This window comes from Cladophialophora immunda, assembly GCF_000835495.1.
Source record: "Cladophialophora immunda strain CBS 83496 unplaced genomic scaffold supercont1.4, whole genome shotgun sequence".
NCBI lineage: Eukaryota > Fungi > Ascomycota > Eurotiomycetes > Chaetothyriales > Herpotrichiellaceae > Cladophialophora > Cladophialophora immunda.
The window spans coordinates 1,443,213-1,469,785 of record NW_015622544.1 but is presented as its reverse complement, the minus strand read 5'-3'; the positions used below and the strand labels follow the sequence as shown (position 1 = coordinate 1,469,785).

The window sequence follows — 26,573 nt, the reverse complement described above, 5'->3', positions numbered from 1 at the left end:
GGCCGGCATCGATGGCTCGATGGCGAATTCACGGCGTGTTGTGAAGGGCTTGTGGGCGCTCAGAAAAACAGGCCGTCGTCGGCGTCAGTTTCAGGAAAAATTGACTGCGGCACGCGCCCGCGCCCTAAACCAACTGTGTCGCCGGGGCGATTTACAACATCAACGACAAGCAAGGACTTGAACCGGAAGAGTGGATTGAATCCATTTTGATTGAGTAAGCTAATGGATCACTATGAGTGATCAGTACACGCTGTGTTGATGGTACATGATTTGTCTTCAGAAAAGTCCAAGCTCCATCCCATCTCACCGCCGCACATGATTTCATAGAAGACCCTGCTCACATTTTTTTTTCTGAAGAAAAGGCAAAGAGAAAAGGAAAACTTGCAAGTATTAGGGGATCGCCTGTGTAATAACACAGGGGGGGACAAGGGGCAAAGATAATGATGACTCGATGACAGGGGAAGTTGTCCAGCGCGCTTTTTCCTTGCATGTCCAGGTTGAGACCAACTTGATCTCAAAAGACCAAGTGTCTCAATCCATTCCGTAAGTCAAGCAGGAAGTTCATCCAAGCCGACAGGCAAGAAGCGGCCCTCCAGACCACAGGTATTGATCACCACCAACAGTCCATGATGCCAACATGGTGTGACCTGAAACATCGAAAGACGTCCAGCGCCACCATCATGTTTTGTGTTAATAACGTGGAAGATGAATATTGCCCATGTGTTCAAGCGCAGGATCTTGTAGGCGATAGCGAGGTGTAACGCCCAACTCGTTCTCAGCACCAGGGGTGCCTCGGTCGAATTGCGAGCGGCGACGACGTTGTTCCTCACGATAGACCTGGCCTTGTCTAGGAGCGAAAAGTCCTATAGAGAGCAATAGTCAGTATGCTGAGGTCGTAGACGAGATAAGAATAAGTATGCTCACGGAGAGTTGCGGCAGGGGCGACCGGCAAACGGGTCATAAGGACTGCGGGTGTCAATCACGAAGGGAAGTCGAGGGACTGTCGGAGGTGCGTTGTTTGCGAAAGCCTTGGGTGCAGTCTTCACATTGGGCTTGTTGGCACGAGCAACAGGCAAGTAGACACCGTCGCGGCGAGTCTCATCAACGTTGAATCTTCCGGTGCGACGCAAGAAATGGCGACGACGAAAGGCAGCAGCACCACGGGGTGGCATGGGGTACCAGCCGCGATTAAAACGAAGTGGGAGGTACAGACCAACATGCTCGGCATTCTCGACTGAACGACGCATCTTAGAGTGGTTGTCAGGGCCAGGAAACTTCTCCTCTTGACCAGCATTTGGAACGTTACCAGCGACGAAGAGCTAATGATGGTCAGCTGGGAGTCAAGGCACAGAAAGACTCAACTTACCTTGGGGCGAAAGGCAGGATGCTCGAGCATGACGGAAGAGTTGCGAAACTTCTGGACAAGACAATCCTTGCCTTGAATGGCTGCGCACAATTGTGAGCTCGTTCCGGTGATGACACGGAGAAGAAAAGACACTCACTGGCATAAGAGACCTCGGCAATCTTGTCTGAGGCAAAGCAGTTCCAGCGCTTACCGGCGCGAGCAAGGACGAACTAGAACCACAGAAGTGAGTAAGGGGAAGGAGAGGGGGGATGGTCAGATCACGAACAGGAATAATGGACTGAGCCTGGAAGAGAGTTAGCAGCAGCAATGATCTGGGGGTAAGGACGAACTGACATCGACGAAGTTGATGAAGGCATAGCCGACATTGCAGTTGTTTGCGAAATCTGGCAGTGGTTGTGAGCATCTGGAATGGTGAGAAGGACTTGAACTTACCAATGCGGAGGTACATGAAGTCGTAGCGGCCACGACTGGTGACATCAAGGAGATTCTTCAACATGGGTTGATCAACGCGATTTGGTATGTTACGGAGCATGATCTATTTGTAAATATGCTGTCAGTTGATATCATGAACGTTGATGGGGACAGAGACTCACAGTGGTGCGAACATCAAGTCCTGCCTGGATACGAGCGATGTCGACGGCGTTGTGGTTCATGGCCTGGTTGAGGCGACGACCATTGCGAAGACCATCACGCTGGATTGCATAAGCGATACGATCATAGTCAGGATCAAAGGGGACTCTCGAACGACCAGTGACAGAAAGTTGTTCGTGGTGATCCTCGTCGAACTGAGTCGGAACACGAACATCAGGCTGGAAAGCCGCGACATCCAGAACAGCACCCTAAAATATGTTAGTCTGGGGGAGTATATTAGAGGGAGACGACATACATGGATAATGGTTCCACGAACGACATCTCTGGCGACATCAACGAGGTTGGCATTGAAGAATTCCACATGAATCTCGCGGATGTGAGTCTGAGTGGGAGGTATGGTATGGAAAGCCTTGACATCACCACATTGGGCAAGGAGACGTTTGATTTCAGCAACAACCGGGGCTGCTTCAACTGCTGGGGCAGTGGCATGGCCGTTGTAGTAGATGCTGACGATGATTTGTCCTTCATGGTCGGTGACGAAGGATGGGTCTCCACCAGTATCAGACACGTATTTCTTTGCTCGAAGAGGAAAGATGTAGGAGGAGGGCATGATGGTTTTGGCGACTTCAATGGCTCTCTTTGCGTCGCGAAGATCAGCGCAGGACAACATGAAGAGGCCGCTCTGGATCGCGGTGGACTTGATATCTCTGATACTTGGCAAGCGTTCAGCCTGTTGATGTTAGTATAAGCGTGAACATGAAAGATGGTGGGATACTTACGGGGAAGTGGCGGGCGATGGTCTGAGAAGTGACTAGCTGTTGCACACCAGTGACAACGAAGGAACGAGAGACACCTTCATCAATGCTGAACTGGCCTTCAGTGATGCTGAAGTCATGGAGGTGGATGCCAGCCACGTTGTTGAATGGGGTTTGGTCAAGCTTGAGCAGACCGAAACCATAGTGACGGGCATTGGGATGCGCGGGAGGGGGCACAACAGAACGCGGAACTCCAGGAACATCGATTGGATAGTACGCGAACCTAGCAGGCATGCGAGTCTGCTGAGCTGTCAGTGCATCTAGTCCACACAATGTTGGTGCTGCAAAGTCTTACTGCGATGTTGTCTTGAGCACGGTCAATGTATCCAGCCTGGGTCTTGCCATCTTTCTTCATGAAGCCATTGGACAGTCTTGGAGTGAAGACTTCGGCAGTAGGAGAGAGTTGCTGGCCTTTGGCTGCAACCGGGGCAGTAAGGAAGACATCCTCTTCGGACTCGTCGCAGACACTGAAAACAGTCAGTGGGGTATCCAACGACGGTGATGAGAAAGAATGCCAACTGTTACACTTACCTGGCGTGCTTGGGCTTGGTAGAACGAAGCTTCAAGACAGGACGACCGAAGTCGGAGACACGACCCTTGGAACCGAAGTCGGCCTCAGGAGTGAATGCAGTCAGGTTGGTGGATGGAGTTCCATGATTGGTTGTCTCATCAGTAGAGTGAGGAGAGGAAGCCATGGCTGGACCACGTGGTGGAGACATGGCTGTACGGTGCTGGCAGTTAGCAGGTGGCTCAAGCACACTGAGACGGGGATGGGGAGAGTGATTCTGGTGGCGATTGAATTCGTGTGCAAAAACATCACGTTTTCAGTGGAGCCATCAAGAAGGGCAAGGTCATCGAAACCGATGCCATGGTTTCTGGTACGAAAACATGGCAAGGGCAGGAAGGTTGATGATGTGCGATTGGGATAATCGAACACGCTTCTTGGTTGAGAAGCGAGTCGAGGGCATTGGGCATTGGGCATTGGGCAGACTCACCAGAAGTGCAAATTTTGAGGTTAGGGAATGAGGTGACGCGCTGAAATCAATGAAGAGAGTGTGCTGTAGTAAGGAATGTGATGAGTGAGGACGAATACCAAGAAGATTCGAGGAATTGGATGGTGTAGAAGGAGTGTGAGGATGGTAAAGGAGCGTGAGAGAGGGTGGAAAGTGAGGTGAGTTGAGATGAGAAGAAAAGAGGGAGCCAATTTTTTCGTGGGAAGGAGCGGCTGGGAGACTGTTCATAACAATCCACAACGGGAATAGACCGCTTCAAACGACGACAAATACCTCGAATGACGGACTGAACAGTCGGCCGGGCGATAGAGCAATGGGGTGACAGCACGACCAAGTGAGAGTTGTCGACTTTCACCGGCGAGGGGGGTTTTCACATCGATTCCACGCTCCCAGCCGCACAGGCCGGTGCCTCGTCCACAGAATTTGTATGCGCGCTGACCATCCCACAGCCGCAACCTGCGCCAGCGAGTGTGTTCTGGACGTGGCCACAGTGAGCCCAAAACCTCCCCTGGACTCTCACTTCGCACCTTACTTTTCGACGACATCGTGAGCGGCTGGGTGTCTTCACCGAATTTGCCACCCGGGCATCGACGACACCATCATCATCCTCTTGGCTTTCACGGTCTCAGCAAGCTCTGTCATCAGCTCGGCAAGGGGCCTCATGCGCAGTGGTGATTCTCTTGATGGTTTGTCATTGAACCTGCCTTTGAGACCTGAGGACAGGCCACGAGCTTGTCCACCCCGTCACAGGCCATATCTCTGCATTGAGCTCTTTCATCATCATCATCTTCTTCTTCTTCTCCTTCATGTCTTCTTGCTCAGCCATTCCCCGTATCAAAGGGCCAGGTTCGTTGACATTATTATCAATGGGCAGGTGCAACGTTCTTCTCTCCACATCGTCCTTCGTTTTGCCCTGCATTCACACCTGACATTCTGCAGACATGTCTGCTCTTGAATTAGACGCCTGGAAGCTGCGCCTGGGCAGTGCGAGTGCCCCAATTCTCACAGCCTTTACAATTAACCTCTGCGACCCCCTGGATTTCTCAAGAGGAGGATCACAAGGATGACATTGGGACGACGTTGGGAAGAGAAGGAAACAGCGAAGTCGCGAAGTTGATCCAGGGTGGACAGCGAGGTGGCTTGGCCACCACAGCGCTAACGCTATATGGTTAGCGTTGTTGCTAACACCTCTGACACCTCGCTGTCACGGCAAGTCTGCCGCCTCCTGTTCTCCTGTTCCCGAGAGGAGGAATCACAGAATCTATCATATTCTCCTTTGCTGCCCACTGTCGCACACAGTGAACGTTGCTACAAGACGAATTGATTGCTATTTGCTCTGGTCCTCACAGCTTGCTTTGTTCCGCCGTCCTTTTCCCATGCTGCCGTAAGCCTAAGCACGTGTGATCTGACCGGCTGCGACGCGGATCAGAAATTCAGACATCGGGACTTGTCTACGCCGTGAACTGCCGCTTCTTCCAAAAGACAGAGTAGCACTTGCGACAATGCCGTCGCTAGTGCCATACAGAAATGACATGAACAATGTGCTTCAGCAGGTATGGGTGCCCACGCCATGCCATCGTGCAAATCTAGGCTGACACCGCTGCCTAGATTGTTACCTCTTCGTCAGAGGCAGACACGTTAGATCAACTGATTCCATACATCAAAGATTACAGCTACGGAAACAAGACTGCCCATCTGCTGAGCCAGTTGTCCGACCTTGCCGGGGAGCGAGAGACTGAGATTGAGCGCCAATGCAACACGAACCACCAGGAGTTTGTAAAGTCTGTCAATCAGCTGCTCCGGATCCGCGAAGGCACCGTCGCTCTCACCAACGAGATTCTCGAGCTGAATCAATCCATTCAAGCCAGCACTGAGCGCCTCGTAGATCAGAAGAAAGCCCTGGTCGAGTCCCGGGGCGTTAGGCAGAATATCGAAGACGCCCGCCACTCTCTGCAGGATTGCCTTGAAGTTCTTCGCCTGGCGAACCAGGTCCAGGAGCTCCGTGACCAAAAGAAACACTATGCTGCTCTCCGAGCACTGGACGAGTTGCAAAGCGTCCACCTCCAGAACGTCACGCAGTACGAGTTGAGCGAGCTCATCCAGAAATCGGTGCCGGCGACCCAGAAATCCATCGCTGAGGCCGTCATGGCCGACCTCAACACATGGCTATTCCGTGTCCGAGAGATGTCCCAATACCTAGGGGAGTTGTCCTTTTACCACACGGACCTTCGCAAGCAGCGGCTGCAGGAAAGATCCGAGAAGACTCCCTATCTTGCTAACTTCAAACTCAACTCTGCCATCGAGCTGGTGGCAGACGAACACGAGGAATTCGACCTGCTCAAAAGCGAAGACCTCGAGGTTGATTTCACGCCCTTGTTTGAGGCATTGCACATCCATCGCTCACTCGGTCAGATGGAGAAGTTCAAGACCGACTACGCCGCCAGTCGCCGCGCGCAACGAGACCTTCTGCTGCAGAATTCCATCTCCCTCGTCGACGAAGAGATGGGCGATCTCCACACTCTCTTGGAAGATATAGCAGGCTTCGCCATCATGGAACGTGCCACCATGAAAAAGGTCCCCGACCTGCGCTCGACCACCGAAGTTGAAGAGCTGTGGGACTCACTCTGCCAAACGGCCATCTCTTTGATGTCCAAGGCCCTCTCGGCCGTGGACAACGCCGAACACCTGCTGAAGATCAAAAACCTCATCTCCTTGTTCATCCAGACCATGAACCGTTTCAACTTCAACACCGCGGCCATGTCGAACTTTGTGCTGGTGCTGTTCGACAAGTACGCCGAGCTGCTCAAGCAACGGTTCAGCGAGGATTTTATCGAGATCGTCGGCACCGACGACTACATGCCGATGCCGATCCAAAACGCCGAGGAGTTCGAAAAAGTCGTCAATGTCTCCTGGTACACCCCGGACCGCCCCGTGCATGAAATGACGTTCCCGACCGTCTTCCCCTTCTCGCAGATGTACCCGCTCTGCTGCATCGACATCCGCAACTTCTTGAACCAATTCTACTTCTTCTCCGCGCAGGAGGACAAGGTGCCGTCACCCCTCACGGCGAAGATCGATTCCCAGCTCCTGACCTCGCTGGATGACCTCCTGACCACCAAGGTCTGCGCCAGCCTGGTGTCGAAACTCTCGTCGCAATACCTGGGCCAAATCGTGCAGATCCTGATCAACCTCTCCCATTTCACCACGGCCTGCCACGAACTCGAAACCCTGCTGGCCACGGCGCGCTCGTCGTCCTCTGCTGCCCTCGGCGGCGGAGGAGGCGTCGGCCCACCGGTCTCGCTCAAGGCCACGGCGCAGTTCAGCACGCACCAGAAGACGGCCGAGAACCGGATCTTCGAACTGGTCAACAGCAAGGTCAGCGACCTGATCGAGACGGCCGAGTATGACTGGCTCTCGCGCGACGCTCCCATCGAGCCGTCGAACTACATCCTCACCCTGACGCGCTACCTGTCGAACATCATCAACAGCGTGCTGCTCTCGCTGCCCTCGTCGCTGAAAGACCTCATGCTCTTCAACGCCATCTCGCACACCGCCTCCAGCATCCTCTCCCTGCCTCTGTCGCCCCAAGTGGACAGGATCACGACGGCGTGCATCGCGCAGATGGACATGGACATCCAGCACTTCCGATCCTACGTCGAGACGCTGCCCAACAACAGCATCCTGCTCGAGTCGCTGGACGAGCTGATCCAGACGGTCGCGCTGATGAGCACCGACCAACCCGACGAGTTCTACGACATCTCCCTCCGCAACAAGAAATACCGCAACGTCGACCCGCTCAAGGGCCCGCAGCTGCTGGAGAAGGTCGTGCACGTCGACATCAGGTCGCCCGTGTCTGCCAAGGCCGGCGGCGGACACGTCCACTTCGACGGCGACAACGGAAGAGATGGCGTGCACAGTCCCGGGCTGGCGCACAGCGGGAGCACCGGGTCGCGAGGGGGGAATACCTTTGCGGCGTTGCAGAACCGGTTCATGTCGCACGGCGGGCGCTGAACTACGAATCTCGGTTTCTGTCGGATCCGTGTTCCCTCTTCTCTGTTGTTCTTCGACGAGGCACGTTGGGCTTGTACTAAAACGGGATTCCTGCGGCGATGGACATGGTGCACAGTATACTCTATGTCTGTGTGTATACCTAGAGATGTATCTTCTTCATCGATCAGATTATAGTGCTGGATATCGTGCCATCTTGCCAATGTTTCCAAAGCTTTCTTTCTCTATTCTCGCCGCATAATACTCTGTGCAACAATCATACTCTTGAATCTGCGACATCTGGGCTGGTTTCCATTTTTCGGAGCAGGGACCGTCCGCATCCATGCACATCAGACAAGGGACTTTTAATTAGGTCGAGCCTCTATTCTGCCATCTTATAGGCTTCGCTGTCGTGCATCACGGCAGCTATGGGTGGGGATTTTTGTGAGACTAATGGAAGCATATAGAGCGATTCATCATGAGAGAGGCCCTGTTTCCTAGATTGCTGGTCGCGGTGGGGACCTATACGGGACGATGCTAGTCACGGACACCTCACGAGTCGGATTCTGACACATTGGGGCAGACAAATCAGAACAAGTATGCAGGAGGAGAGGACCAAATCTGAGGGACTGTGAACCAAAGAATTCCATTCTGCTGCGGATGCAGTCCATTAGACACCGTGTTGCGCTGGAGGCCATGGATTATTTATTCCGTCTTTCTGCCGTGCTCGGCGTTGTCCTTGGTGGTGAAATATTGCTGTCACCCTCGCTCGTGGTACCATCCCTTAAGGGGGAAAGCGTAATGGTCTTTGATTTGAATTCAAACAATTTCATCAAACGGTAGTGGTATCAATTTTGGTGCTGCCAAAGGTGGGGACTTGAAATCTTCTGGGACTGGTGATGGTGGTGGAGAATCAGATCTGATCCGGTTCTGGATCTGACACCTAGCCAGGGCCGTAACCTTGCTCGTTGACCTGCTGGTCTCTGCCTGCGGTGCCGGGCCTTGGACCTCCATATCCTTGGCTTTGTGGTCTTTGGCCTGGGAGATTCGAGTACATCTGTGGGGAAAAAGAGCTCCGAGTCAGCGTCTATTGCACAAAGCTCTCAGGAAGTAGGGGTACATGCCCATTGTCGACATAGATTGATGATTACGGAAGTCCACCTACCTGTTGAGCACCGGTGCCACCAAACTGTCCCTGGGCGTATGGATTGTACATATCGCCACCGGGGAACATTTGCGGAGGCTGACCATAGCCTTGACTGGGGTCTTGTTGCCCATCACCGCCCATATGACCCGGGTACATTTGGGGTCTGCCGTATTGGCTGTCGGGTGGCCCCATTGCTCCATGCTGCATGCCGTAGTCTGGAGGTGGCATTTGTTGTTGAGTTGGTTGTTGGGGGACTTGAGCGGCCGCAGCCTGGCCACTGGTGTTGGGCCGTTTCGAGCTTCCGTGCCCGGCGCTGTCTTCTCGTGGGACAATGTCGATGAGAAAGTCGAACATGTCGCTCTTGGCAAGGGCGGCAGCTATGTCGCTACGCTGGAGGGTCCTCCTCTTGTTGTCCTCTGCATGGATCCAGGCGCGCATGGTGAGTTCGGTGATGAATATGTCGCAGCCTTTTGCAAAGAGGATGGGAGCTTCAGCGGAGATCATCTTAACCTCCGGATCCGCTTTCATGACCTTTTTGATCCTTGCCAGTGGAAGTTGATGGATCTTGAAGTCGTGAGTGTCTGTTTCGAGATGGTTGATGGTCTGTTGCCAATAGGTTGCTAGGATCTCCCGAGATGGCCCGGTCAACCCTTGGTTGATCTGAAGACTGGTTAGCAAGTGTTTGGCAATCGGGTAGGGATTGATCGTCACCACATACATTTGACCATAGTCCCGAGTACAACTCAGTATGCGGAACGTAGCCTTGAGCGGACAACTATGATTTTGTGTCAGTATGCGACTCGTCCAGAACAGAAACGAATTTGCGCATGGCAATTTGCCGGTTTCTTCTCCTACTCTTCTGCGCAGAAGAAGCCTTCATTGTCAATCCGCGGGGAGGAGGATGGAAGGCACTAACCGCGGCGCTGGCTCCATAGTGGCCACCTTGAGAAAGGTCGTAGACCGGGGGAGCCGTCTTCTGTTGTTGATCCATAGTCGCCAAACGCCTCGACGTAGCTGGAGGTGGCTGCTGTAGGTAGAGGGCGCACGGACGCGACGGGGAATAATATCGACGGCAGCGCAGCCGGAAAGCTAGAGAAGAGAGGGAGCGCGATATGGGAAACTGTATCGAAAGGCAGCGAGTGCGGCGCAGGCGAGAATATAGAGAAGATAATAGAGAGACGCTGGTGTTTTGGATGCTCTATCCGCCACTCAGTCAACCCCGGGTGTCGCGCCGGACGAAATCAGGATGCGTCTTGATGTCAGTGGAGCGGTCAGCGTCGCGCGAGAGAGGGCGCAATGTCAGGTCCAGCAAAAAACCGGATTATAGATGGGCAGGGTGGATAGATTGTCGGTGAGGAAGTGTGGGAAGGGTGGAGAGAGCGCAGGAAGAAGGAAGACCAAGGTGCATTTATTACATAGTAGGCCGTCAAGCTGCGAGGGAAGGGAAGAGGCTGTGGCTGCAGCGCAGGCGCAGGCGCGGGGAACCCAGCCCACGGAGCTCAGCTGCATCACTCTGGTCACCAAGCACCCGGCAACTGTCGAGATCTGAGATCCATGGTAGAGAATGTCTACCAGCTTCGGTCCTTTGTCCTTGATTCCTTAATCTCGAGCGTGAGAGCCTCGCCCATCTCAATTTCATCATGTCAACAAAGCCTTTCCGACAAACCAATCGGACTTCCATCACTCGACCGACCAGGGCGACGAATGGGACGAATTACAGAGCGTCGAGGGAGCGCTGAGACAACACACCCAGGACACAATGACTGGGCCATTATTGCCCATGGCTTTCTATTTGCCTGGCGCTCACCCATCATCACCACCAGCAGATTGGCCCGTTCTGCAACCCTCTTAATCTCACCCTCGTCCACGACGATTGGATCCCCAGCCACCCCGTCATGCGCCCGCGAGGCTGGGATACCTCTGCCATGTTGTTCCTCCGCTACTTCCCAGGTACCTTGTCGCCCGGTATAGGTACTATTCATGGGAAACAAGGTCACTGCAAAGGGTTAAGAGCCATGATTCGCCTCACTTCGGGCATCAAAACTCAGCTGGGAGGCGGGGTGGGATGCGTTGTCATCCGAGATCCAGGGGCGCAGGCTGTGTTTGCGATCCCCCGTACGGCACGTGATATGTATACGGCACAACATAGAGCTGCTTGTGCACAACAGTAAAGATCTGTTTACGGCGCCGTATTTTTGCGTCGGTGGCGCTTCTCCACAATCTCATTGTTCTCTTCTCCGCAATCTGGCAACTTGCATGTGAAATAAACTGGTCTCAATCGAGTCGTCGCAATCCCAAATTACACCGCCAAATTTACTTCCTTTCAGTGTCCCATCCCTCGAAGCTTGTTATACCAATGATACGCCATAGGTGATTCGGACATCCCTCGCCAGCTCTTACTCTATCGTCCTCAATCCTTCCCGTACCAAGCTGACACGGAACACGCACCCACCATGGTCTCCCATCTCATCACCACCACTCTCCAAGCCGCGTTCCTCTCCGCCGTGTCCAATCTCGCCGCGCAAGGGATAAAGGCCTATCGAGAATCTCTCCCTTTCAGTGTCAAGCTCGCCCCCTTGGCGCAGTTTGTCGTCTTCACCTTCATCTCCTGCCCACCCAACATCCTCTGGCAAGAATACCTCGAGTACAAGTTCCCCGGGTACACGATCGCACCCATCTCCCCTTCCACCACGTCCTCCTCTCCGAACGCCGCCGGCACGCAACTCCACATCCCCAACACGCTCCGCAAATTCCTCTTCGACCAGACCCTCGGGGCGTTCGTGAACACGGTCGCCTTCGTCGCCGCGATGGCGGCCTTCAAGGGAAAGTCGGCCAAGGCCGTGCGGCGAGAAGTGGAGAGGGATGTCATCCCGTTGATGATCAGCAGTTGGAAGCTGTGGCCCATTGTGGCCTTGCTGAATTTCACTCTCGTGCCCGTGAACAGGAGGGTGATTGTGGCCAGCGTCGTGGGCTTGTTCTGGGGCATTTATTTGAGCTTGTTTGCCGCCTTGGATTAAAGTACAGAGGGAAAGACTTGTTTTGTGTGACAATATGAGGCTTTTGGTCTTGAGAAAACGCAAGTGGACATACAAATGAGGTACAGCTTGCAAGATAGGTGGATATCGTGCTGCGCATTGACCAAGCATCAGCGACGTCGAGAAGTCTCGGGCAGGAGTTCTCAAGAGTAAGGAGAAAGGGCTTGACACGATCAAGGGGAATCAAGAAAAGAGCATACCGCCCACTCGAATCTGACAAGAGAACCACGAGAGAACAACTCACTTCCTAGGGGAGACAAGAGTGCGCTTTCCTCGAGCCCTGCTCCCCTTTTTAAGTAGTCACCCGACAGAAACGCTTCTCTACGCCTCCTATCGAGCTAGAGTACAAGAAAACGACGCCATTTGGCCCGATAGAAAGAAATCTACACCAGAAGCCATCGACACCGGAATAGACAAACTGGCAGGGACAAGGAAGCGGTGGCCGGGAGAAGAAAAACACAACAACCACAACAATTCTTCATGTCGCAGCTCTGCCACTTCGAGATGGTTCATGTGTAAGAGCCGTTTTCGAACCTATCGAACGTTTCCGTCCCGCTCCTCGCTCGCTCGTCTCCGAAGATCCAACAGCACGGGAAGAAGCAGATGGATGGACCCCCGGAGGACTGTCGAAAAATCCCCTTCGTTCTCCTTTCTCGCGGGTTTCAGACAGGTATGGCTGGGAACAATTGGGCTATATTCAGTCTTTGTTGAGGAAGAAGAGGTGCCCGGCCTTCCGTGGCAAGTTCAAATAAACAAAACAGGATATAAAGGAGCAAAATTCGAAGAATAGATCTTCATGTTCAGTCCCCAGAAGGTTCATATGTCTCGTGATTGAATTTTATATATAGATATCCTCCGGAGAACTCCAGCAGGTGACAGTGGGTATGAAACATAAATGCAGAGTGAAAGCCACCAAATGAAAGTGTGAAATCCTCGAATCGGGCAGGGGAAACCCAAAAAAACCTGATGGAGCCCATAAACCAAATGAAAGATATATACTGGATATCGTTTCTGCTTCGCCTCAAATCTGGCGCCTTTGTGCACAAGAAGTGTATGTCATCAGTGTAAAATGTATGTGTTGGTCGTCAATTGTTGCATCTCCGCAAATTCGTGTCATGTCCCTTATGTCGTGTGTCCGTTTCCCTTGTCGTCTCGTTCCTGATGCGGAATCTGTTCTGAAAGTCGTCATAATGTGCAAAATGAGTGGAGGGTTTGTCCCCTGTCTTCGAATCCATGTCATATCTTCAAATGTCCTGGTCGAACCTCCGACGCCGGAGGGTAATCTGCAGAAGCGAAAATGCGGCCAGAATAGAGGCAGGCAATACGCGATGTTGATCGCAGGAAACGCTGTTCAGCTCCGCCCACTCACCCTTCAAGAACCTTCTTGAACGTGATCATGCGCCGCACTAGGTTCACAGGGAACCAACAATCTCAAGCATACCTAGGCATGCAGCTTGTACCTTTTCTCTCCTTTTTCCGCCTCTCTTCCTCGCGAACACGCTCAAGTTGAGCCTCCACCGATTTCGCTCCAGCACCACTCCCGATACCAAGTCCCAAACCAAGCAAGTTCTTGCCGAGTCCCTCTTTGATCTTCGGGCTTTGCTGTCCTCCAGTTGTGTTCGCGCGCATGCTCTTTCGTCTTTCCACTTTGGCTTGATATTCGTCAATCTGAAGCACCGAGTTCTTCCGTTTAGGCAGGGTGTCCATTCCCAGCACTTTCCATGCTTTAGCCTTGCTAGGTCCCCGGGTCAGAGACGCCTTCGATCGAGGAGCCAATGCTGGTGCACTAAGAAGTGGCGAAATTGTGTCTTGCCACTCCTCTTCACCAAGCGCCGAGACTGGACTGAGAGATACATCTGTAGCAGTACCGGTAGTGCCCGTAGATCTGTTCCGGGAATGCGAGACGGTCGGCATTCGCTGACAATGACCGTCGCAGTACGCCTTCGGTGGCTGAGGCTTCTTCAGCCTTGCAGCATTAACGGCACTGGCAGGGGTAGGCAGCTCCACGGGCAGGGGGCTCACTTGTTGCGTGTCCTTTGAATCGACAGTCAACAGCTCAATCGCCTTTTGCAAATCAATTCCTGACCCTGAATCGCACATAGCAAGAGCCTTTCTGGCTCTGGTCTCAGCAAACCCCAGTTCACGGACTAAAAGGTTCATTGCTTTGTCGACTGGATCCACAACGCCAGAAGCGCTCGCTGCGAGCGGCTCAGGGGCCCGAAAAGGAACTCGGGGTATGGGACTGGCATAGTCCATAGGGAATAATGTAGCCCCAAGTTTGGTGCTTGCTGTCGAAGTCATTGAAAGCGAATAATAGACTGTCGGATCTGTTGTGGGGGAGGTCGGAAGTAGGTGGGAAGCCCGGTTTGATCTGGAAACAGGATCACAATCAGGTCGGATCTCTTGTCGAGTATTGGCAGGATCGCAGTCCGGGCGGATCTCCAATCGCACCCCTGCCAGAGCATTTGTAGAGATCGGTCTTCTTTTCGGGCTAGAGGTATCAATCCGCAACGATTGCGACTGAATGGTGGCGCGCGCGGAAGGTAAGTGGGTCAATTGCTCGTCGAGTGACCTGGTTGGGCGGTGAACGGGGACTCGAGGGACTGATATTTGTCCAGGCATGTGTCGGAGGGACATCCGTGCTGCCCTTCGAGTGGCATCTTCGAGCACCCTTTCTTGGTAGACTTGTGCAATTGCGGTGGTTAAGAAGGATGATCGACTTTGGCCTGCCTGTGGAACTGGCCAGTTTGTCAAACCAAGCATCTTTGCCTGTTCGAACGAGCAGCTCGATAACGAAAGAACAGTTTGAGGACCTAAGGCGAGTAGGTACGAAGTCCACTCCGCGAGATGTTGGGACTCCGAAGTTGTGTCTCGCAAGTGCCAATTGTCAAAGACCCCATTTCGCTTGGCTTCTTGTTCTCGTCCACGGAACCCTGACATGAGGATCTGCAAACACTGCCACATCTCGTTCATATCCTCAAGTTCGTGAGTCATAAGTCCCTTCCCATTACCAATAGCGAAACCGGCGCCTAGTTGTTTGTTGCTAGCCGCTCTGCTGCCGTTGAGCCAATCGATTTCCGTCTGCGCGGGCCCAGATTGACCAACTGTGTTCCCAAATAGAGTACAGAAGGTCCATATGCGCCACAACGCATCGTCAATCTGAGATTTTCTGACATCATCTTGACCAAGAAGACCAACGAGAGTGCTTTGCTTGCAGGTCGAACTGCAATGAGCCACAATGAACGCTTTTAACGCGTCAAGCGTTCGGCAGTCCCGGCGATGATCTTTCAAGAGAAAGTCGTTCGACCCTTTCAAAGCGAGAATGCTCCGTCTAAGCTCCCAAGCAGCTCGTGAGGTCTTGAAAACCAAATGGCTTACTAGCTTTGATTCGTTCCGTTGAAACGTTCGCAAAAAGCCTTTGCTGACCATCGCAGTAGCCTGGAGGTCTCGCGCGCTGTGGAGGCTGCACATGATTCTGTAAATAACACGCTCTGCGGTGGCTGCGGTGATCGGACGTCGGTTCTGCTTTCGGGTTACTTGACTTGGGCGGGAGGAAGAGGTAGCAGTTAAGGCAAGCTTCTGCATATCGACTGTGTGCCGCCTGGACATTTGGTTCACGAAACGTCCGGGATGCGGCACCTCCGTGTCAGATACTGAGCGATTCCTGTGGTGTCCTTGAGTGGCAGTCCTCTCCGATGAAGCTTCCCGACTTGATCGCGACGACCAGGCCGGCAGTTCTGATACAGCACCGCCATCAGAGCCCCTTCTTGCTGAGATCATCATGCCCGGTTGAGAAGACGTGCGCTGTATTCCGGTAGAGGAGTGAGTGGTTGAGATCGGAAAAGCAGATGGAAGTTCCACCGGTCGCTGACGCAGAAGTAAATCCGGTGCTGAAGTGGAAGCTCTTTTTATGTCGATTGGGCCTGGAGGAAGTGGTTTGTCGAGGTTTGGCGGCACCGATACGACTCTTATTAGAGAGGAGTTGGCCCTCAATGGTGAAGGCTGAGCGCTTACAGGAGATTCTGTAAGGTTGCTCGCAAATGCCTGAGTCGGACGTTTGGGGATTGATATGGGCTTGGGCTTCAACGAAATCGTTCTCTGAATTGCGGATGACGGCTCCTGGGTGTAGCTGGAGCTGGAAGACTGCCTCGTGACTAAGGGTGAGCAATCACTATCCCTTTGGCTTGGTTGAGAATAACAAGATGACGCCGTGGAATCATTCCTGGTGATATTAACTTTCAAAAAGTCGACCTTGGTATCAAAAGCCTTTCTAGCCACCGTCGACTGGGTCGGGCCGGTGGACTCGCTACCTTTCACCAATTTGGGAGACTGTGTTGCCCGAGTTTGAACCTGAGCTGCAGGGACGTCGTCGATCTCCTTGTTCATAAACTCGTCGAATAGTTCCGCAAAGGATCGAGTGTCGACATGTGAGATGGCGGGAAGGCGGTGGGCGAGGTTGTCGGAAGAAAGATCCGATGTATTATCAGAGCTCTGTCGCTTGAAGAACGAGAAGGACGAACGGTCCTTGCTTCCCAGGCGCAGGACCGATGTCATGTTTGTCCTGGATATGTAGCTGTTTCAAATTTCGAGCTCCCAAGGGTCTTCTCCAATCAGGAGGGGCATCGAGGTCGTACTATCAGTGGTTCGTAGCGAGGCTTCACTTCGCGCACACATTGCGCATGGATTCTGGAGAAGAGTGAACAGACCAAGGCAACGATCAAGTTAAATCCTAGTCAGCAGAATGCTGGATGTCAGAGAGATGTGGTACGCCAGCGGCAAGTCGTAGATCTAATCGTCGTGCTATCGTATTGTCGGTGGTTGGGGCTTGGTTGGAGAAGGGCTTTGGGTTATAGCTGACTTGGCCCGCGGTACGGCCTGGCGGGAGCTCAAAGGAGCCTAGTATTTGTCTGGGGCGTACCCTTGTGGCGCCAGCTAAAGATATCTCGCCAATGGGGGCGGAGTCGCGGCGCAGGTCTGATACTGGCCAATCTGCCCAGCAGCCAAAGACCACCTCGATGCGATTGGGCCTGAGGTGAGGCTTGAACGCCTGCGAGACGGCGGCGGCAGCAAACGGAAAGACCTAGGCGCATGGCCGTCAGGCCATCACTGCAAGCCTCTGCTGAGCCCTTTGCCTTTCAGGTATGGCCTGATGGGAGATTTTGAACCTTTCTCGGCCGGTTGGTGGCAGGGGACACAAGTCTCAAGTCTCGAGGCACAGGGCGTCTGCAATGAGAATTATTCGCGAGATAACAGGCGTGGGCTGCGTGGTTCGGGTCACTCTGTGGGTTTTTGGTCTTGGGATGATGGCAATCCTGCTTTGATGGCGTGTCTCACATAGGGTTTCTTGATGTTTCCACAACGCCCGGGGCACTCCTATCCCGACTTATGGATCGTCGGACGGGGTAGAAGGTGATTCGCGACGACTCAGCCGGGCCTGCATGCTGGACAGGAGCTGGACCGTCGATTCTTAAACCTGTTTGTAGGCTTGCGCCGGCGTCCTCTTTCCGGGCAGCTCGAAATGACTTCATCGTTATCCACGTGTCCCAATTCATCTCTTTTCGTCCGGCAGATGCAGTAGCGAGATGGCCTCGATCAAAAACAGGATGAGGATTATTGTTCTTGGACGCTTCGGTTAATCCAATCCGAACTGTGGAGGGTTTGGAGGTGATTCTATGGCGCCACCGATGCCTGGCGTTGGGAGAACTGGGAGAAACGGTGTCTGTGGGGGTCGGAGGCCCGACGGCAACGGCCCAGATTGTGATATTGGATTGACAGTCCCATAGTGGCTCAAGTTGAGGCACTGAGAAAGGAGGTGGTAAGGGGTGGCAACGCCAGCAATCATTGACAATGCAGAAGGAACGGCTCGAATCAAGTCAGCACCCTTTTTCCCGACTAAGCTGGAGATCATTTGGCAAACAATTACGGAGTCCCATGTGAAGGTGCGCAAAAGAAGGTTGTAGACAAAAGCAGATGGAGATTGCCACATGCAATGAGCCGTTAGGGTACCCATGGTGTGTGCATAGTCTTTCTACAACTCCTGCCCAAATCTCCTCTCCTCATCTCACCTCAGTTGCAATCCAAATGTTGCTCTTGGCCCCCCATCCCCTGATGCAGGCTATTATCTCAGATCTCCCGCGTTTTAGGGGTACCTTGCATTGCTTTGAAAGTTACACCGTTCAACCCGCCCGTCTCCCTGCAAGTTTGTTTGCTATGGATTTCTCCATCCTCTATGGCCCTTCATGATGGGGGGCCAGCCACGGAACTCCTGCGGCTGTGTAAGAGCGAAGCCGGGGGCACTTGATGACTTCCCAATCGGCTGCATTCCCGATCTTCGCCCGTATTTGGCTCCCTCGCCTACCTCTTGTGGTTCGCAATGATTTCCAGAGCAGACACCTCAGCCTACGAGCAGTAGGGAGCCTGATAAGCTTCTGGCAACCCGCAAGTCATGCATACTTCCTTCGGCCGTTCAGTTAAGCCGAGTATGGACAGTGCCCAGAGGCAGACTGTGCGTGTTGGGCTCTTTGGCGTCATGAATATTTCCACGTCACAAGTACAGGCAGTGTCAAGGTCTTTTCCTCCTCTTTGCCATGAGCTGCTTGTAGTGTGCTTTTTTACCGCTTGTCTTCGTCTCTTGAATTTCGCTGTACTTTCGCTTGAACCGCCCAGTCTCCCTCTCGGTAGCTATGGCTTCCTCGACAAAGTTCTTCGATCGATCCTTCTTGTTGATCCTTGCACTGAAAAACTCTGTGGGACCTTCAATGACTGTGCCTGTCTGCGAGAATGTCGGTACTTTGCCTCTTCTGTTATTTTTCTTGTAATGCCTGTGTGGATCGAGCACAGATCGCATTTCGATGAGCTGCAGATCGCGCTTCAGTTGGGGAGTCAAGTGTGTCTTGGGCATGTCGAACCAGTCAGGGCCTGCGCTGGTTTGGTCATTCTGCTTTTCATTAGCTGAGTCGCAAATCACAAATCACAATCACACGTGCAATGAGGCAGAGATTAAAGGTACAGTCAGAGTAACTATGAAATAAAATACTTTCATGGATGCAGGGCAGGCCAGAATGGACTGCTGATCTGCGTCAAGAAGAGTTGGGAATAGATTTCCTCATGTAAACCGGAATATTTTGAAGGCAAGGGGGTACGTACCACTTTCTTGGATTTGTGAGGCGCTTCGACAGACCCGAGTCCATCTGCCAGCAGGCTTTGCTGGCCCTGCAAGACCGCTCTGGCATCAGTCTCGGCGACACCCTGCTTGTCGTTGATATACTTCGATCGGACAAGGTCATGGTGTAGTTTGGGAATTCTAACAGAGTCAGAGTCAGTCGAAGACATTCAGGTCGGGAGATGCAGAAGCCATACATTTTCCTGGACGTTGTCGCTGGTCTGACAATCTCCAAACTGATCTCGTCTTCATTTGTGGACTTTGACTTTTCCCGCAGGCGTGCCTCAGCCTGTCCCAGCAGGTCATCTATCTGCTCGTCTGTCAGAATGCCGGTTTCCGCCATCATATCTGAACTGTGCATGCTCTCGAGCCATGGGGAGTTTGCATCAGGCAAGCTCGCAGCAGAAGAGGAATTTTGGAGAACAGGTCAAAAATTCATATGCTTGTTCGTGAAAGGAAAGTCTGCCGGGATATCCAGACCATGGCCAATCAGGACGGGATATTCGCAGCCTTGTCAGCGACAATCGTCTTGTGGCTTCTGAGCTTGCAATACATCAGGTAGCTAGATCAAAGATGCATGGTTGGCTCAGGGTGATGAGAGGAACGTCTCGTTGTCTAATACCAGGAAAAAAGGTCCAGGGTCCGCCGTCGTGATCGCATTGGTGCTGGCTATCAGTCTGGCAACAACATATCATCGGACTCGACATCTCACACCACTTTGTCCTTCCACTGATTCTGGACTTCGCTTCTCGTCCATACAAGTAGTCCCAGCGTATGCTCTCCCCTCCCGTACGGGTTCGACCTCGCCACTGCTGAAAGCACAATGCCCAACCCCACCGCTGTCAACCATCCCAGGAATGACGCCCCATTGCACAGCCTTCAGTGAAGCATCAGTATCCCAGCTCGGCTGATGGCACGCCGCCGCAATAGCCGCACTACAACTCCCCACCAAGGGTATCGATGCATCATACTTCATCATCATTCCCAATCCCAGTGTAGCAACAACGAGGACCCCTCCCAGTACAAGCACAACGATCATGGCCAACGGAGAAAATCCACAAGTGGCAATATAGATAGAGTCATAGAGAGTGCCGTCTGCGTTGTACTCCGCAACCACCGCCAAAAAGATGCTCTGTGAGATCAGCCAATGCAAGGCTCCGGAGAGAACCATCAAGGGTACTGCAGCCTTGTAGGGCAACTGTAAGAAGTGTGTGCTCCTTTGGGCCGCCTTCGGCCTCGACACCCTCAAAGACTTCCTCTCTTTGGCGAAGTCGCTCCATTCGCTCGCTAGCCACATGCTTGTCAGCACGCCGTTCAGATTCAGATATAAGAAGCTGAAGATTGTTTGCGGTAAGTTTGCAATGAGGATCGAGGAGAGGATCTTTGACGAAGGGGAGCCATGAGAGCCAATGCTCCAACCGTTGATCACGGCAGCCTGAGTGACCTTGCCAAAGCCAATTGCGCCGATGTCGAAGCCGAGGGAATTGATTGTCTTGATTGCGACGCCGAGAAGGGCGCCCACCACGATCAACGCAAGGACTAGTAAGCCGAGAGTCAATGACCATCGCGTGAGGCTCGCAGCTTCAAGCCCAAGTTTTGTGCGCAACCGGGCCACTTTGGCCTTCAATTCGACATCCCTCCCTTGTGCCCGAAGGTACCAGTGGCTCTTTGTCTGCATGGCCATGACCACATCGCTCTTGTTCAACAAACATAAGCCTTCGGTTGATTTATCGTTTTCGTTCAGAAAGCTTTCCACGGCATCTCCCACCGTGATCAAAGGGTTATCTTCTAGTCGAAAGGCGACGAAGAGCATTCCCGCAATCTTGACGGCATTGCAAGCAAGAACAATCGCCACAATGGGAATGTTACCATTATAGCTGCATCTCTCAGTCACGCGCTCCGAAAGACAGTACTCGACGTCGAAATTGTATGGTTGCCATTCAGACGCGATGGCTTCAATTTTGGAGACCCAAGTTTCGCATGGTCGTATGCCGCCGTTGAATCCTAAAGGTATATCAACCTTATACTTCATGTTGTCGTCAGTCGTGCAAATCCTAGCTGTAATGTCAGACAAGTGTGGCCAGGAGGCTTGTGGCCGAAGACGAAAAAGGATCTGGAAAGGGTAAAATCTCACCAGTCGAAAGCATTGACATCCCCATTAACATACTGTGTAACCTTCAAGACGGTCTCGTTCGCCTGCTTGGTGCTGTTATTTGACACCAAAACCAAATTTCGCCGACTGGTCAGAAAATTCGTGGCATAGGCATGGATGCAAGCGTCGTTGTCTAGGCGCTCCCAAGTGTCCGGATGTGTGACGAGCGACGACTGAACATCCTGCTGGTCAGGCCGTAGATATAGTTCAGTCACCGGGAACGGCACAAACGGCTTACCATCGACAAAATCTTGTGTCACAAAGTATAGATTGTAGTCGTTGGTTTCGAGTGATTTGTAGAATGCGGAGTTATACCTATTCCAGGCAATCAGGACCAGTATTAAGGATTGGGACTCTGCCCTGGAAATATCCTTACATGAGATGCAAAGGGATGGAAGACAATCCCAAGGCCCACCATAGAATCATTTTGCGACCTGCAACTCTTCTCAGATTTCTCACACTCGGCACTCCCACGTCGAGATATTCTCCCCTCGCATGGGCGCGGTCGACATCCTCTCTGGTAGGAGCGGTGAGGCATTGCATGCAGTAGTTGGAGCCGCCCAATAGCAAAGTGCTGAGGGTGTTGATCGCCAAGTGGATCCAGATGTCGAGGGATTCGACCTTGCCACAGTCGCCATTGTAGACTTCAATGAGACTGGCACCGTGGCCGCGAGCGGCAAGCCAGGAGACCACCACGAGATTGATAAGAAGTGATATCGCGCCAAGAAGAGCAGCTGTAAGTGCGCCGGTGCGCCATCCATAAAGGCGAGTCGGCCAGGTGAAGAAAGGGAGTTTCAGAGACTTCCAGGAGAAAAATGATGATCCTCTCCGAATAGGATCGTCGCCAGAGTTGAGGAGAGGCGATTCATCTCTGATCGTGGAGCTGAAGGTCGTAGTGAAACTGGACTTCGACTGCAAAGAATACTGCTCCAAGTAGACATCTTGGCTCTTGAGGTCTACATCCTCTGTCTGTGCCCGAGTGTAGGCCCTCCGCGGCTCTAGAAAGTCCATTTTCCACACTCAAGGCGCTCAACAACCCGCCCAGTGCTTCTGGTTAAAGTGGTCGACACCGCGAGAGCCCGGTTTGAAGGGCCAAATCAGTCTTTTGAGATCAGCATGTCGAACAGTCGCCCACAAGGGAGAGTCGAAGGATCTCTTACTCGTATTAGGACTCCGATGTCAATAAAGGATTGGTGGGGATGCCAGTTTGTTGATGGCGTTTCGTTGCTCGCCTGGCAGGGCTAGACTTGATTCCCTGAGACCAACACGCATGGTGGTGCCACGCTGTCATTGACAGGGACTTGAGACTCTCGTCCTGCAGAGCCGCTGGCCTGTCGGTACCAGGAGATCCCTAAGGGGCCATGGCCGCAAAGATACGCGCAGGATGGTTTCGTCCTCTTTTCTGCCTTCCGCAAGAACTGTGGTTGCCTAAACCTGGGAGGGGTGAGGCCTGACATGGAGCTTGCATTGTCGTCATCTTATGGTTGGCGGCGTTGATCACACTATCATGGACGGTACTTGGGACATGACCTTGATAGAATCCCCTCAGCCTAGATATATAGCCAATCACATAGCGCCATTCGGTTTCAGCCTTGTCTCCAGGGGGGATAGCAGCAATCCTCCAATCTCGCATGCCGACCGGATGCCCGCCGGCGACAGGATGACAGTTCGGGTATATTTTGATCAAAGAATTGAAACTCTGCCCCCAACTGATAGCATTTTGACTACTAACCTAGCAGAACGTCGATACGTTTTAAGTCTTTTTCGTCAGTTCAAGGCGAGGCATGGGTAGAAGCGATGCTTTTACCCCGCTTGGCACCTAACTGCATGTGAAACTATTCCGGTTGTTCAAACATCTCCACAGCAAGCCTCCTGCTTTCACCTTACTGCAACTATCCTGACCAATGGCTCCGCGCCCCGAACGAATGCCCTTTCGACCTGCGATGCTCTCAATCCGCACTATTGGAGGGTCATGTAAGCATTCAACACCTTCTTCGAATCTGGGCTCATATCATTGACCACTCTGCCTATTCTGCCGCCGTGTCGCTGATCTGCTGCCTTGAGATAATGTCCCACCCATCGCCTCAGGTCCGTTATCTCGGGGAAAGGATCGAGAGGTGGTGGACGGATAGTGTTCAGCTGCGTAAACCCAACGCCAAAGCTGCTGTCTTCGACGTCGAGCTCCGCTATGGCGTCGTCGGCCTTGGGTGGAAGTGGGGGATCTTCGAGCAACTTGAGCAGCGCATTACATGTCAACGGCCAGCCTTTGGGATAACGCTCGACGAATGCCTGGGAATCTGCGAGTGACTTTGTGAGAGAGATGGCGGCCATTTTCCGGTCGAGAGGACGAGCCAGTTCTTGGGTCTTTGGCAAGATAATACTCAAGTACAGCTGGCGGAAAACATCATGCTGGACTCGATCCGTGGCAGCAACAAAGAAATCAGTCCCAAGACCCTTCTCCTGATGCGACGAGACGAAATGATAGAATCGGACGAAGCGTAACTGGAAGCCCTGAGATTGCTTGCTTTGTAGTCGCGTAAGCATGATGTTCAGAATATGGACCCAATATTGCTCGAGGGCGGCTGGCGGGAAAGTTGCAATGGAAATTTCGAGAAGGTCGAAGCCATAGCTTTCGTAAATTTTGGTCGACACCAACTTCTGAAATATCCCCAGCACACTCTCCACTTGGTTGCCGCTCACCATCTCATTAGCTGCGCGGGGGATGATGGCAACCAGCAGGCGAACCAAGGCAGGTATGTTGCCTCGCTGATCCCAAAGCGTCGGTCCGAGAATGGGCGCAATCAGTGGTGTATACTCGGACGGCAACGGTTTGCTCGGCTCGGCTTCCAAAAGAGCACCCATCAGTTGAAAAGTGTACGGGATGAACTCTTCAACATTGTTGGCAAGTATGGCAGCGAAAGGATTGAAGAGATGCGATGCCAAAGCATCCGCCTGAGCCGGCGGCGTGAAACGGATCAGCGCTCCTAAACTCTCAAAGTGATAGTAGTAAAACTTTGGGTTGCTGGGATTGGAGGATATGATTGTTGTAATGGTGGTCAAATGTCGCAGGACACTCTCGGCCACTGTAGAAATACCATCTCGGAGTACCACCAGGACCCTCATAATACACCGCATGACGAACTCATTCTCTTGGATTTTCTGTGGTGTTTGATCCTTTTCGACCAAACTGAAAAGATGTTCAAGAAGATTGCTTGCCAATGGCCTAATATGCCCAGGGTTAATGACAGGTCGCCCGGTATCATCAGTCATGGCCAGTACCCTCTCAACTGCAACGGCTGCGTAGGTGTACACGCAATAGTTTGAGTTACCAAGGTGATTGACGAGTAATGGCATGACTTGCTGCCACTGATCTTTCGTAATGATGCTCCGGAAGACGTAGAGATACTTGATCGCGTCGACCTTGATCAGCGGTTGAGCATTTTCGTCTTGTAGGTCACTCGCAAGATGCTTCGAGAAGAAGTCGCCAATATCGACCAGACTGTTGGTTTTGGTCACTCCGTGCGTGGTAGTTGTTGCCCCTTTCGCGGCCGTGGCATAGAACACGCTCACAGCTGTGTCCTTGGCCCTCCACTGTTGCTGAGGATCTGCTGCAAACTCCTGAAAGCATTTCTGGACATAGGTCATTGCAATTCCAGTCACAGACTGCTCGAACTGATCGCTGAGCTGACGGAGAAAATCGCCGGCTGCTCTTCGGCGAGTCTCGCTATCTGATCCCTCGAGATCTCTTCGAATAAATTCGATGGGCTCGTCCTCGAACATCTCGACATCTGAGTCTCGCAAAGCCACATTCGGCAGAATCACCTTTTCGATGATCTGATGCTGAACGCTTGGGTCATTGAAAGTCTGCGCCTGTTCATTGATGCCCCCGATTGATGTCAAAAACTGGAGAGCTTTGCTGACAAGGATGTCGTTTTTGGGCTCAGGCCCGGTCGTGGTCAACAGATTCCATGAGCTCTCGACGAAGCTCCTGACATACTTGGAAAAGTCATCATAGTACTTGCCGATGTACAAGGTCAATGCTTCGAAGATATTGGACTTTATATTCTCCAGGGGACCCGCCTCTGCGTCGTCGTCTGTGTGCAGAAGACGATTGTCATACCTCAAGTACTTCAGCAGCAAGCCGGAAATGCCCTCTAGATTGTCTTCAAACACGGGAGACAAGTCCTGGCACGACAGATCATAGAACAGCTGAAGAACAAGGTCGAGTTCAGCAAAAGCATGTTGCAGAGCAGCCTTATCATTGCTATGAGCCTCAATGTAGGCATCCAGGCTCTGCCACAGAGAGAGAAAAGGTTGAGCAAACTTGGAAAGGACATGATTGATCTCGGTGAAGAGCTCGTCGGATCGAAACAATGGCCGCCATCTCGCAAAGATCGAGTGGGCGACCTGGAGAACGCCAGCATTGACCACGGGATCACCTGGTTTCAGACGAGAGATCAGGTCATCCACCAAGGTGTCCCACCGCTCCCAGAAGTCACTGTCTGCTATCACACTGATGGCCTCACCCAGCTGTGTCTGAATGCCCCGAGGCACGGATATCATGAGCCCCACGATCTCTGTCTTGATTGCATTCACATCTTGCTGGGGAAGTTTGTAGTTGCCTTCCACGTCGGTCCAACTGCGTCTGATAAAGTTCTTGAAGAAGAGGGCGCTTGCAAGTCTGGTGTTGTACTGGAAGTCGCTCGAGGCGGTGATTTGGAGGAGAGAGATGGCGAACCCGGGTTTTTTCTCTTCCGCGCGAATCTTGAGCTCGGCTAGCCTGCGTTAGATCGAATTCAACCATTAGAATACAGGACTAAACATACCTTCTTTGTTCTGCCTGGGGTCCAGGCTAGCATCCAGGAGTTGAGCCAGAGCAGCCAGAGAAGCCATGGTGAATAAGGTTGCTCAAAATCTGTGGAACGTTGTTCGTTGTTGCAATGTAATTATTTGGATTTCTTAGCGCATGTTGGCGAAGAACATTCACTGTACGATGAGAGGGGACGGCACAAGGTGGGAGAATAGGCACCCAGTTGTTGTGCGTATCTAGCTGTCTGATCCAAGAGTACGCCAGACCAGTATATGAGGATGAGCGCAGAGTGAAATGACGCTGGTATCGGGAAGCTAAATGGTAGGTGGGAGAAGATGACCAGCGACAGTGAAGATTTGTTTACAATGAACATCAGAGAGCGACACACTTGGATCTCCGCCTGGCGCTGTTGCAGGCCGGCAGAATACAGAATTGCTGCGCTCACCGCCTTTAGCTGCGGGTCATCTGGTGATGAGGAAATGGTCGACCGTAGCC

The 26,573-nt window shown here is 52.6% G+C and overlaps 9 protein-coding genes across 11 annotated transcripts; 3 read left to right on the top strand and 6 right to left on the bottom strand.

Annotated features, from left to right (window-relative positions):
* Positions 1 to 272: 272 nt before the first annotated feature.
* On the bottom strand, positions 273 to 4,264 carry PV07_06904. Of its 2 annotated transcripts, XM_016393933.1 has the most exons (13): positions 3,768 to 4,264; positions 3,304 to 3,493; positions 3,068 to 3,239; positions 2,737 to 3,012; positions 2,253 to 2,687; positions 1,960 to 2,205; positions 1,799 to 1,901; positions 1,700 to 1,749; positions 1,632 to 1,649; positions 1,503 to 1,575; positions 1,367 to 1,446; positions 925 to 1,319; positions 273 to 863 (listed from the first exon to the last, which is right to left on the bottom strand). In XM_016393933.1, exons 2-13 carry the CDS (start codon positions 3,489 to 3,491, stop codon positions 848 to 850), a joined length of 2,052 nt encoding a protein of 683 aa, XP_016247352.1. In that variant the 5' UTR covers positions 3,492 to 3,493; positions 3,768 to 4,264; the 3' UTR covers positions 273 to 847. The 2 variants fall into 2 exon arrangements, with proteins under 2 accessions (XP_016247352.1, XP_016247353.1); XM_016393934.1 differs by having other exon boundaries at positions 273 to 1,319.
* A 784-nt stretch (positions 4,265 to 5,048) lies between these two features.
* On the top strand, positions 5,049 to 8,302 carry PV07_06903 (uncharacterized protein). The gene is made up of 2 exons (XM_016393932.1): positions 5,049 to 5,338; positions 5,394 to 8,302. The coding sequence occupies exons 1-2, from the start codon at positions 5,288 to 5,290 to the stop codon at positions 7,794 to 7,796; spliced, it is 2,454 nt and encodes an 817-aa protein (XP_016247351.1). The 5' UTR covers positions 5,049 to 5,287; the 3' UTR covers positions 7,797 to 8,302.
* Positions 7,913 to 10,334, bottom strand: PV07_06902. Of its 2 annotated transcripts, none has more exons than XM_016393931.1 (4): positions 9,836 to 10,334; positions 9,638 to 9,694; positions 8,897 to 9,579; positions 7,913 to 8,829 (listed from the first exon to the last, which is right to left on the bottom strand). In XM_016393931.1, the coding sequence occupies exons 1-3, from the start codon at positions 9,908 to 9,910 to the stop codon at positions 8,920 to 8,922; spliced, it is 792 nt and encodes a 263-aa protein (XP_016247350.1). In that variant the 5' UTR covers positions 9,911 to 10,334; the 3' UTR covers positions 7,913 to 8,829; positions 8,897 to 8,919. The 2 variants fall into 2 exon arrangements, with proteins under 2 accessions (XP_016247350.1, XP_016247349.1); XM_016393930.1 differs by having other exon boundaries at positions 8,938 to 9,579.
* A 63-nt stretch (positions 10,335 to 10,397) lies between these two features.
* Positions 10,398 to 11,086, top strand: PV07_06901 (uncharacterized protein; the record flags this gene model as incomplete). Its single annotated transcript, XM_016393929.1, has 1 exon — positions 10,398 to 11,086. A coding segment is annotated over one exon (493 nt), but the record flags the coding sequence as incomplete, so codon positions are not given.
* An 84-nt stretch (positions 11,087 to 11,170) lies between these two features.
* Positions 11,171 to 12,911, top strand: PV07_06900 (uncharacterized protein). The gene has a single exon (XM_016393928.1). The coding sequence runs from the start codon at positions 11,373 to 11,375 to the stop codon at positions 11,934 to 11,936; it is 564 nt and encodes a 187-aa protein (XP_016247347.1). The 5' UTR covers positions 11,171 to 11,372; the 3' UTR covers positions 11,937 to 12,911.
* Positions 12,746 to 17,477, bottom strand: PV07_06899 (uncharacterized protein). The gene has a single exon (XM_016393927.1). The coding sequence runs from the start codon at positions 16,506 to 16,508 to the stop codon at positions 13,386 to 13,388; it is 3,123 nt and encodes a 1,040-aa protein (XP_016247346.1). The 5' UTR covers positions 16,509 to 17,477; the 3' UTR covers positions 12,746 to 13,385.
* Positions 17,478 to 17,684: 207 nt separating this feature from the next.
* Positions 17,685 to 19,516, bottom strand: PV07_06898 (uncharacterized protein). Its single transcript, XM_016393926.1, has 3 exons — positions 19,314 to 19,516; positions 19,101 to 19,257; positions 17,685 to 18,891 (listed from the first exon to the last, which is right to left on the bottom strand). Exons 1-3 carry the CDS (start codon positions 19,475 to 19,477, stop codon positions 18,517 to 18,519), a joined length of 696 nt encoding a protein of 231 aa, XP_016247345.1. The 5' UTR covers positions 19,478 to 19,516; the 3' UTR covers positions 17,685 to 18,516.
* PV07_06897 (uncharacterized protein) lies at positions 19,505 to 22,746 on the bottom strand. The gene is made up of 4 exons (XM_016393925.1): positions 22,429 to 22,746; positions 21,645 to 22,370; positions 21,251 to 21,583; positions 19,505 to 21,170 (listed from the first exon to the last, which is right to left on the bottom strand). The coding sequence occupies exons 2-4, from the start codon at positions 22,277 to 22,279 to the stop codon at positions 19,808 to 19,810; spliced, it is 2,331 nt and encodes a 776-aa protein (XP_016247344.1). The 5' UTR covers positions 22,280 to 22,370; positions 22,429 to 22,746; the 3' UTR covers positions 19,505 to 19,807.
* A 220-nt stretch (positions 22,747 to 22,966) lies between these two features.
* Positions 22,967 to 26,472, bottom strand: PV07_06896 (uncharacterized protein). Its single transcript, XM_016393924.1, has 2 exons — positions 26,095 to 26,472; positions 22,967 to 26,043 (listed from the first exon to the last, which is right to left on the bottom strand). Exons 1-2 carry the CDS (start codon positions 26,159 to 26,161, stop codon positions 23,228 to 23,230), a joined length of 2,883 nt encoding a protein of 960 aa, XP_016247343.1. The 5' UTR covers positions 26,162 to 26,472; the 3' UTR covers positions 22,967 to 23,227.
* Between the last annotated feature and the right edge of the window lie 101 nt (positions 26,473 to 26,573).